General features: G+C 35.9%; 1 protein-coding gene across 1 annotated transcript in view; it reads right to left on the reverse strand.

Moving 5' to 3' along the window:
- The window catches only part of LOC149201213 (Gut esterase (DUF1350)), a 419,478-nt gene that overhangs the window by 129,922 nt on the left and 277,386 nt on the right, over positions 1-12,170 (reverse strand). Inside the window, exon 8 of the mRNA XM_089402886.1 lies at positions 9,105-9,254. Coding sequence (XP_089259012.1) covers positions 9,105-9,254 — 150 coding nt within the window. The remainder of the gene's footprint in view (positions 1-9,104; positions 9,255-12,170) is intronic.

Genomic DNA, 12,170 nt, shown 5'->3' on the forward strand with positions numbered 1-12,170 from the left:
GTCCTGCCAAGCTTTACAAAAAAAATAAATTTAAGCTATTTCGCTAAATTATTTTATTATAGATCACTTGGTCTACTAAATCATATTGTGTCGCAAAATTGGGTAATTATTTTGAGGGTCTGTAACGAATGGGTATTTCCCCTTTGAGGGATGAGTTTGTAATTATCTGATGTAAAAATATTTTAGTGCATGGTCCCTCACAATCAAACAACATGGATAAGGTATTTGAGGGTGGAAAAATAATTAATCCCTTGTGTCAATTAATTAAATTTTCTGGAAAAAATAAAAATGAAATCCTAAGTCAGAAAATTAATTAATTTAGAGTCAAAGAATAAATTCTAGAGAAATTAATTTCTCTAAGTGGCAAATGACCAATAAATTTGTGGGTCAAAAAGAATTTAATTTTTGAACATCCCCCACTAAGGCAAAAATGGATATTTTAAGAATAATTGAGCCTTTGGATGTTGGTGGTTAAGTCAAAGTCAATTTTTTGAGGAAATTAATCGAAAATATTTATTTTTAGATTAATAAAAAATTGGTTTTAAGAGAAATTCGAAAATTCCTCAAAAATAAATATTTTCGACAGTAGAGATTAAAAGATGATCAAGTATTTATCAACGGTCGAGATTATTTTGACGAGGATCAAGCCAACTCGTAGTTATTTTCCACTTGGAGGATTTGTTTAGAAATTAGAAGCCATTTTGCTTCTCAAGTCATGATGAAAACTCCGACTCTGGTCTATGTAATTTTGTAATGCTGGTGTTGATCCACTGATCTGCTGGGAACGTTTGAAATATCATAATAAAAGACTTTGGGGTTCAGTTCATGGTGTTCTTTGTCCGATGATCTATGGTATGTGTTGGTCAAGTGCTTTCTTATATTGTGCTTAAAATTTTATAAGCTTGTTTATTCATTAGATGGCGATAAGAACATTCTATTGGTAAACTTTGGGTCTGTCTTAGGTGATTTGATTCACCATGTCTTAACAAGTTTGCTTGAAGAAATGTATAGAGTTTGCAGGTACACCAACCCTTGGGCTCCAAGTTCACAGACTTTAGAGGAGAGCCAACCTTATTTGAGCTCTTGGTATGGTTTTCTCACTTCGAAACACATTTGATCTTGTCATTATTCATCATTTAAAAAATTATTTCTCAAAAAATACTTTTATTTTCAAGCATTGTACATTTGTAAATAATTGTAAATATTTTTTCTAACCCTTGTTTTGCAGTTAGTTGGGGTTTGGGTTTTATTTTAAATTTTTGTATATTTGGGGTTTTGAGTATTTTATTTTCATTTTTGCAGGCGAGATTCAAGGTACTCCAAAGGATTTGCCATGGTTTCGAGCTAGATTTAGGCGCTTGAGGGTAAGATCTAGTCTCTATTCTATTTGCAAGGCGAGCATCAAATATTTTGCAGTGAAATTGAGCAAATTTGAAAAACTAAAGCGAATTCACATTTTGGCAAGGGTTTGTATTTCTTTTAAAGAGCCTTCTTAGGCCCAGTGTGGCCCTCTGGTCTAGCCGTTAGCCCTACTGGTGAGTCGTTGGCCTATTCTACGCCAAAAGCCCTTGTCGTCCCCCTCATTTCCCTTGTCGTCACCTTTTTTGGGCCTTCTAGGCCTGGCCGCAGGCCTTAACAACCTCTTTCATTCCTCGACCTTCCTCCCTTGCCTTCTGTGAGCCCTCTTCTTCTCTGCCCTCCTCTTCCTCTTCCGTCACACTTCTTTCCCCTTCGTTGTCCCCTTGGCAACCTATCGCAAGCCCTATAGGGTTGTTCCTTACCGATCACAGGCCTAGAGGCCTATCCTCCTACCTTGCCAGCACTCTAGCCCTCCTCCCCAACCCTCTCACCTTTGTTGCTTCTTTTTCTCTTGGCGTCGTAGGCCCTACAAGGCTTCTTTCCCTCACGACAACCCTTATTGGGCCCCCTTCTACCCAAACGCAGGTCAATTTGGCCTTATGTCCAAAAGTTTGATGTTAGATCTTTCTCTCCAGGGTCTAGATAGAGCTTAGATATGAAGATCTCCTTAGCTGATTTCTCAGATCTATTCCCACAAACAATCTTTGAGCCTAGATCTTGCCCTCCAGGGTCTAAATTTAGCTCAGATCTGAAGATTTCCTTGGTTGATTTCTCATATCTATTCCTGCACAAGTGAAAATAGAAAAACCCAATACCCAATATGCACAAAAATAGAGAAAATCCCAAAAACCCAAGTGCTAAAATTCAGAACTATGTTACAAAATTCAAGATCTACACAAGTAAATAACAGATCTATACAGATAATTTACAAGTCTATACAAATAATTTACAGATCTATCAGATCTGAGAAGCATGAGTCCAACTTCGCTCCCAGATTTGTAGATCTAAAGTTCTTTCTAGCCAGATGTAGCTATTTAGCACAATTTTTTGAATAAATATTTTTTTAAATTTTAGGTACTAGCCCAAGTTGACCCCTACTGGTCAACTACCCATGCAGTGCACCCCGTTTTTCTTGACAGAAAGAAGCAGCACCTGATCAGCATGTCCGTGCGATCCTGCCATCATCAGCAGCTTGATCATTTCAGTTGTAAACCCAATCTGCATATATGAATTGTAAATAATCTAAGCAGATCAGGGTCTGTAAAGCTGCCTAGGTGGACCTAACTTTCTATGATAATCTATGTCCCGGAAGGTTTTTCGTCTCACCGATCCATGGATCGGCAGAGTTTTCCTTCAAACCTGACCCCAAAGCCGGGATGGATTTTGTCATTAGAACTTTAGGAAAATCCTAGTGTGTCAAATCTGCTAGATTATAGTTGTGTCGCAGAACTGGGTGTTTTGTGAGGGTCTGTATTAAATGGGTTTGTCCCTTAAGATGTAATTTTGTAAAAGTCATGATGTAATGTGTCCTGAGGGTCGAGAAATGTTTTAAATCCCCTCATGAGTCCTAAGTCCTAGGTCCTAGGTGATGTTTCCGAAGGCTTAGTTCAGTGATCCATTTTAAAATGATTTAAAAAATAAAAAAATGAATAAAAATAATAAAATAATGAAAAATAATAAAAAATTAAAAAATGAAGCAAAAAACCCTAACTAATAAAATAATAATATTTTAAGTTAATAAATCGACGGATGAGATCAAGAGATGTCTTGATCCTCATCAACGGTCGAGATCATTTCTACATGGATCACTCGAACTAGCCGTTAGGATCATTTCCTTTATATAGGGTCTTAGGGGGTCATTTCAAGGCATCTGATCTGTGAGTCTGTACTGAAAAAAGCTCTCTTGTAATCTGATTTTCTGGTTAATAAAAAGACTTTGGTGTCCAAATCGTGTTGCTGTTGCTCTCTTGAATTGCTGTGAGATCTTTAATTTTCTGTATATTTCAGTTTTCAGCCATTAATCATAGCTTGTTTTTAGTGTAGTGTGAGCACAGGTATCTTGTTCACCTGCTAGGGTTTCTAAAATAATGGCAGGTATCTCCATTATTTCCTGAGATCTAGCAACTTTCTCTCTCTCTTTGCTGATGGTTGCTTGAGATGTGCAGGAAAACATTTTTTGAAGGAAATTTTGTGGGCGTTCGGGGAAGTTCTCGGCTGAACCAACGAACTCCCGCAAGCACTTTCTGTGCAGAGCCCAGCTGATTGTTCCCTGGGTTAATCATTTAGAGTTTCTTTTCTGTTTTACATTGAGAGATTTTCTTTCTGTTCACAGTGAAGTTCAAAAATTTCTAATATATTGAAAACATTACTGCAATTTATTGTCAAATCTGGCCGTGTAGGGGCCAAAATCTGTACATTAATTAGCTGTTTAGGGTTTTAAATTTTTTATTTTTTTTTTTGATCTGGGGTTTCAATTTTTTGCTCTATGAGATTAGGGTTTTGTTGCTTTGAAATTGCAGGTACAGGGTTTTTTTTAGGGGTTTCTGAGCAAGAAAGACAGAAAATTTTCAGACTACCCATCCTCAACGTCAAATTCTTGAGCTATCAACGGCTTTCCATTTTCGACGACAAACCCTCGCACTGCAAAACAACTGCGCACCTGTGCATATGCGTGGAACAAACACTCATCAGCTTCACCATCCGCATTTACCCTTATCAGCATTGTTTTCGGATTTCTCTGAAGGATATCGCGTGGTTTATGGCATGAATCATTTCCGTTCCAAAATCTCCAGCACGCAGGTCGTCTTCACGCCGTCAAAACCTGCAAACGCCCATCCTGTAGCCTCTGCCTGCCGTCCAAAACTGTTCGAGCACCAGTGAATGCGTCTATAAAATCAAACAAGGGACGTGTTTTGGAGATGCCTACAACGCAATACGATCAGACCACTTCCATATCGAATTCATTCACCGCAGAAATTCTCAGCTATCCGTCGAAGGCTCTGGTTCATTGCCGCAGTTAGAAGATTTGATATCGACTGCATTCGAATTCGTTTGGCATTCTTCAGGCATTCACCGCAGAAAATTTCTCAGCTATCCGTCGAAGACTTTGCTTCATTGCCGCAGCCTGCAAGCACTCGTTACCTTTCTCTGCCCGCCGTCAATTCGGATAAGCTGTTGCAGAGGTGAGTATCATTTTCCTTTCGTTTTCTGCTGAGTACCGTGGAGCAAATCGACCTGTTCATAACTGTATCGGCCTGCATTTTCCATTTACGCCGTCAAACTTTCGAAACGCGTAGGTAATATCTCATTTTTTGGGGGCGTATCGTTTTGTGCTGATAGCGTAGGCGTAGTTTCGTTTATGCCTCCGTGAATCGTATTTCATTTAGACATTGGTTGCTTTGATTACTTAGGGTTTTTGTCACGTATTTAGATTTTAATTTTTTTAGATTTTAGTTTTAAACTTTAATATTTAGTTTTTTTTAGATTTTCATTATTTTAGATATTAGTTAGATTTTAAAATTTAGTTTGATTTTAGAATTTTTTTTAGATTTTAATTTGTCGTTTTGTAGATTTTTATTATATGAAAACAAAAAAATATTTATGTTTTTTTTAAGAATTTAAATTTAGCAATAGTTCTAGTTTAGAGAAATGTAGATTTTAAATTTTGTTTTGTATTTTAATTAATGTTTAGTTTAGCTTTAATTAGATTTTAATTTTTTGTTTTATTTTTTGATTTTTGAATAAAAAATAAAAAAAATGAAAAAAATATATTCTTTTTAGTTTTATTTTTAATGATTAGAATTTAGTTTTAGAATTTTAACCTTTTAGGATTTTTTATTTTTATAATATTGAGAAAAAAAAAATAATAATAATAAAAAAAAAAATAATTGAAAAAGATTTAAAAAAAAAATTTGAAAAAATATTAAAATTTTGTGGAAAATCATTTTGCCAGTTTCAGTTGCTTTCGCGATATATCTTTCATGCTGAGATCTGAAATTTTCAAGTCGAAACACGAAATCCAATGTCTGGTTAATAATTCATGATGCTCATGGTGGTTTAAGGCATTTATCTCTTCAAAGCTTTCAGTTGCCGGATATCGTTTTGGTCATGTGATTTCGCTGATGACAAATGATTGTTGTTCGCGGTTTATGTTTCTATATCATTTAACAAGTAATCATTGTAATAACAATCTCTTAAGGCACTGGTCTGTTCGATTAATCAAATCATCTTAGTGTTTATCTGAATCGTGCCTCGTGTCTCCCAACCAACTGGTCGACAGTTGGTCTCCATCATCTCACAGGGTCTACCCCCCTTAGCTGCGGGAGACAGGGTTAAACAGAGGGATCGGGGATCAGAGTGACAGCCCCCGGTCTGAGCGTTGTCGTGTCAATCTGCGCGACAACACCCAAAAAATCTCTGCAAAATATATTTTGGTAAATAATCTCGGAGTTTTAATCTGGAAGGCTCTCCAGATCGTAAGTTTCGGGAGCCGGATGACCCAACCGAGGACTTCCCCAAACGCCCAAAATCTTTGAATAAAGATGACTTCTGCACACTTAAAATATAAGCTATCACATTAATAGAGGTATAAAATAACGATTAAATCTTCAAAGATTGGAGATACCTGCAATTGAATATAAATCTTAATGCTATCTTAAAACCCAACAATTTAAGCAAGATATCTGTGCAATAAATTGATCTATAAGAGCTATTAATGAGTATATTATAAATAAGATCAAGAAAAAATTAAACACATGATACCATAAGATACTAGAGAGGAACACTACCATCAAGTAAAACCCCAAAGACTTTGCGTTGTATTACTCCATAAAAGTTTACAGGAGCTTCAAGAGCTAGTACACAATCAAAAAAATGGATGATTTCAAATGATGAATGACCTCTAATTTATAAATTAATTTTCCAACGGCTAGTGGGTTTGATCCCCATCAAAGTAATCTCGACCGTTAAAAAATATTTAATTATCTTTTAATCTCCTCTGTCGAAATTATTTTATTTTTTGAGATTCGAATTCTTCATTTAATTGAATTTTAATCAACTCAAATTTAATTATTTTGAGTTGATTTCCTAAAAAAATTGACTTTGACTTAACTACCAAGGTTCAAGGGTCCAAAATCTCTTGAAATTTTCAATATTACCTTGGTCAGGGACCTCCAAAAATTAATTTCTCTGGGACCAACGAATTTTTTTAATTTGGAGAATTAATTTTTCCTAGGACACAAAATTAATTATATTTTTGGCTTAGGATTTTAATTTATTTTTGCCAAAAAATTTAATTAACTAACTTAAATTTGACTCTAATTAATTAAATTTCTGGCTTAAGAATTTTTTAGTTTATTTTTGTCAAAAAAATTAATTAATTGACACATGAGGGGATTAATAATTTTTCCAACCCTCAAATAATTTACTCATGGTGTCTAAATATGAGGGACCATGCACTAAAATATCTTTTTACATTTTAATACATGAAGGGGGAAAACCCGTTCATTATAGACCCTCAACATTTACCCATTTTTGCGACACAACAAATATAATCTAGCAGACCAAGTGACTTGTAATAAAATAATTTAGATAATTAGTTAAAATTATTTCCAAGTCACTTTTATAAAGACTCGATCTAAAACACTAAGACTCACCTAAGATCTTGACAACAAAATCCACCCTAGCTTTGGGGTGAGGGTGGAGAGAAAAACTCTATCAATTATTTGTGTCTAGAGACACAAATGAATCAGTGAGACAAAAAACCTCACCCCAAGAAATCTGCAACAATACTGCACCAACCTCCAAAATAAAGCTAAAGTTTAAACTGATACTGCTCTTGTGAATTCGGGATGAATCCAGCAAGGGGAGAAATGGGTTCTCACCCACTCTCACTGAATCACCAGAGAGTTTCTATCCTAGGGCTACTAGAGTAGAGAACTAGGTTCTCAAACCTCTCACACAAGACAATGCACAAATCCAAGATGTCCCAAATGATCTCCTCCTCCTCCTTTCAAAGGCTCCAAAGATAGATCCCAAAGCCTCTAGAAACATCTTATTTTATTATTATTCTAGAAGCTCCTCCCTTGACTTTATCTTAAATGACTTTTAATTTTATTTTATTTCACTTAAGTAGTTTTTGGTCTTTTCCTCCAATTAATTATTTCCCTCTTTTTAATTAAATGAGTAATTAAAGTCATTTTATATATGGGAAAACGGTAAATCGCCCACCATACTCTCTCCACCCACTGGAAGCCACTTCTCAGCATGCCATCCTGTAGATCTTATTGTTCTGGTTCCAACGAGCTATTACACTGAGGCGTTCCATCAAATGATCCTCCTGGAATGTCACCTTGAGCAGAATAAATAAAGTCAGGGCTAATAATAACCCTATCTTTTTAAGTTTGTCAAAATGCAACGGAACGAAAGGCAAGTTGTGCGGATGATGGAATATGCCAAGTGAATGCCATCAGATCCCATAAAAACTCCTCAAAACTCCTCTGGAACCACTGATGATGCAATCTTGCTCTTGCGGCCTGGCCATCACATACCATCGAAACCCATCCTGGCTGTCCTATAGAGGAAAATAAAAATGAGGACATGACATGGATGAAAACCCAACTCACTGTTGAGGAGATTTCATCCAGAGATCTCATTGGGCTTCATCAGTTTCAGTTGGTGAGCAGATCTACGGATTGGGAGTGGAGATCACCCGGATCTCCAATTCGGGCATAATTTCCAGTTTAGTTTTGGGTGGCCAGCAACAGTCTTGCAGCTGTAATTTGGAGGCTGTATTGTTATTTTGGAGTAGATATTCAGCTGTTGTCATCCATTCAGATATTAACCAATGTAACAGCTTCCAACCCAGATTTGAAGGTAGCATCATATTCCAGATAATGAAATAAGGTTGATTTTCTTGTCCATGTTTTCTTGCCAAATTTTTCCAATGTATCATGGTGTTATTTTTTTGGCAAATTTACCTATGTGAATATCTCAAGAATTGTCAAGGAATATTTATCAAAATTTTTAAATATTTTTTGGGTATTTTAGCAAATTAAATAAAAGCATATTACACTGAAGGAGATCCCACCTAAAGCGAAGAGGACGATCATTGAAGTGACAATAGGTGATGTCCTCAAGTTTTCCTAGGGTTTGTACTTGATGATTGGACTTATCTTTTGAAGTGCAGATTTTGGACATGACAAGTTTATTGAAAAAATTTATGGGAATTGACTTATCAGAAAAGGCTGAAAATTGGATTCTGCCAATTTCACAATGGTAGCAGGGAATCTAACATGAGTGTCTAATCTGTCACCTGAAATGAACAATGATAAAGGATATTTGAAATATTTGATTGATGGTAGCAAACTGTATAAACTCCCTTCCTATCTGAAATTGTATTCAAGGTTTGACTAATAGAGAGTGCTTCATATCCATGTAATAAATTTTTACATGACTTAGAATACTTTATAAAAGAATCAGATTCAACCTATGTTATTTCAGAAAAATGAAAATTAAGTTCATGGTTGTAAGTTCAATGCACTCATTGTAATATTTTAAGTGATATAACATAAAATAACTATTTATGATCTGTTCTTTCATGAATATGATGAATTCATAGGCTCCCACAAGATATTAAGGAAAAAAAGTACTAACACAGTGTACTACAAGTCATTTATAAATAACTAATCTTTGACTGGTGTGAAGATTGCAAGACAACATAAACAATAGAGGTTAATCCTACTTACCAGTCGACGGGTTTCTTCTGGTCGTGGAACAAAATCCTCCCTCCCATTTACCAAATCAAAATATAAAGGAGGAAGTTGTTCCACTAATGGGAGAATTTGTTTCAGAAGTGGAGGACTGAGAATTTCCAATTGTTTCAAAGCTATCTCTGCCTGCAATCACACATGAAAATTATTCTTCATTAAAAGACTTTAATTGTTGTAAGCACTGAAGCAGTACAACCAAAACCTAAAAAGAAGAAAGTTCATAAGGTAAGAAGACCTAAATTGCAAATTATAATCACACAGAAAAGTGAAAAAGATTTATAGGAAAGGACGTTTGTAATCGTGAACTTCTTAGCAATTAATCTCAAGTTGTTTTAAATGGATCCCGCTTTTTCTGTTATATTATATTATGGATTGAAGATTCACACTGGCTCCTTATGATACCAAAGATTTGCTTTGTGCGGTATTATATCTCAAAGACTTGATAAAGGAAGGCAACTCAACAACTACTCTGGGAATGCTTTTCCTTTGTTTCTCCATCTACAAGGTTTTGCAATCGGATCATGAGACCATCCACCAAAAAAATACATATGAGGGACATTTTGCATACATGAACAAGATCACATCCAAAACTCAGACAAAGTAGTTAACAGGTGCACTGATAAAGATTGCCAATGCCTTGGAAATCTGGAAGTACTATGTTAGTCTCCATACATGTCAAGGGTTAATCTTGATGTACCATATTAGCATGAAGGGACAAGTTCATTTTTTCATCGCTGTCAAGTTGTCCCTATACCCATCTTTGTGGTTGTGTGTCAATGCATGATATCTATGTTATTTTCCCTTTTTTGTAGTAAATTATAAGACAGACGTTTTCATTAAAGTTAGGAAAATCATTTTGCATATTAAAAATATTTCCCCCATTTGGCAAGGAGACAGTCTATCATGATCCAATCTAGCCCATGCCCAGAGCATCTAAATAAAAGAGATGGACCCATAAATATAATGTCAAGGGACAAAATCGTATTTAATAAAATATTGTTAAAATTTGCAACTAGGGCCAAATTCCACTTTGGATAGCTCATTTGATGGAGATAATTATTGCAATGAATTCCTCTTTTTGAGAGGACCAAAATTGACCTAAAGATCACTAAATTTGGACATGGAGAAATATGTTTTTGAGGTCAAGACCACACGTGCAAATTGTCAAGGTCAGCCACATCATCATGTAGGCTCATGAAGCCCAATAGACATGTCTTTTGACTCTCAATGGCTTGTATATATAAGGATGACCTCAAACCTCATTTGGCACTTCATCAACTCACACATTCTTCTCTCTCCTCATCTGATTGGTTCGTACACCTCATTGGGCAGCTGATTTTCTCACACGTGTGGCAAAAAGGAGGACGAAAATTACAGGGCTGAAAATCTGAAGTTTTTTGCAGTTTGACCAGGGTTTGATCAGCGTTGACTTTGAATTTCTGGGCAGCTTTTGACTTCGATTTTTTGGGAGAATCTCGGTCTCAGTAGGCTGCATTTATTGGCACAAAAACCAAGGTGTCTGGGAACTTTGACCCACGCTGACCGCAGGGTTGACTTCAAGTTGACCAAATTTGACTGCAGATTTGTTGATTGTTTTGGGCTGACTTTGACCAGCAAGAGACGCTGAGTTCCTCTCTCCTTTGACCAAGCTCTTTTGGAGAAGTTTGACCAAAATTTGACTGCTATTGACTTTCTGGTTAGGGCTGATTTCACTGTTGTTGACTGGGGGCAGAATTGCAGATTTGACAGAGTTGTTTGGGATAGTGATATTGGGTCATCAATTGGCAAGTCAATTTTGACTTTGACTTTGTATTATTGTCCTCTCTCTCTGTTGAACATTTGATATAATAATAAGAAGAATTGATCAAAAGGTTTTCCCCATCTTGGGGTTTTTTTCCATAGCATTTGCCAAACACTGGTGTTCTCTAGTCTTGGCTTGTTTACTGCATTTATTGTTTATGTTCTATCTATAGTTACTGTCAATGTGATTAATGGTTAATGTGATTGGTATCGGAAATTAAATTGGAAATTGTCATTGGGCTATCTAAAGGACATTGAATTAATTGTTGCAAGCATAGAACATACCATTGTTATCTAAAATTAACATGGTATCAAAGCCCAGGTGAAGACAAAGCCCAAGTAAGAGAAAAGCAATCACTAAGAGATCTGTTGGACAAAGATTATTGGATAAGTCTCAATGGCTTCTACATCTTACTTCAAGTCTGAGGACAAGCTCAATGATAAATCTGACTATCATGCATGGAAGATGACTTTGGACCTAACCTTGGAGGAGCATGAACTATTGGACTATGTGCAGAAAAGAGTGGTGGAGCCTCCTTCAAATGCACCTACTATTGTGAAAATGAATTATCGAAAAGGTGAGGTCAAAGAAAATAAATTTTTGATTGATTCAAAAGCATTTGATTGCCTATATTTCTGATTTAAGAACTTATAAGGAAGTATATGATAAGCTCATTGGGATGTTCAAAGTGAACAATGCAAGTCAAATCCTCTTTCTCCAAAACAAGTTGAAGGATATTAGTATGGATGAAGGGGAGTCTATCCAATCCTACTTCATGAGAATAACACAAATCAAGGATGACCTACTATCTATTGGAGAAGTTATCTTTGATAGAAAGCTCATCTCCATTGCACTTGGAGGTCTTTCCAGACCATGAGATGTATTTTCTATTTTCTACCACCATTCGAAACAACGACAGGATACCTAGTTTTGATGAATTATTCGCTAGATGCACTCAAAAAGAAACAAGGATGATGGAGAGAGATAAGTCCTCAAATGGAAATGAACCTATTGCCTTCTCCGCTCATGCAAAAAGAAAGAATAACATTGGTCCAAGGAGACAGGGTTAAGGATCTAAGAAGGGATTCAAAGAAGGAAGAAAAGGAAGGTGCTACAATTGTAACAAGTTCGACCACTATGCTAGAGAGTGCCCTCACAAAAAGAACAATCCTCCAAGAGATGATGACAACAACGACAATTTCAAAGGCAATGGCAATCAAAGGAACAACAGGTTCAACAAC

This window comes from Pinus tabuliformis, chromosome 2_1, assembly GCF_031772625.1.
Source record: "Pinus tabuliformis cultivar Carrire ecotype Pingquan chromosome 2_1, CPIR1, whole genome shotgun sequence".
NCBI classification, from domain to species: domain Eukaryota; kingdom Viridiplantae; phylum Streptophyta; class Pinopsida; order Pinales; family Pinaceae; genus Pinus; species Pinus tabuliformis.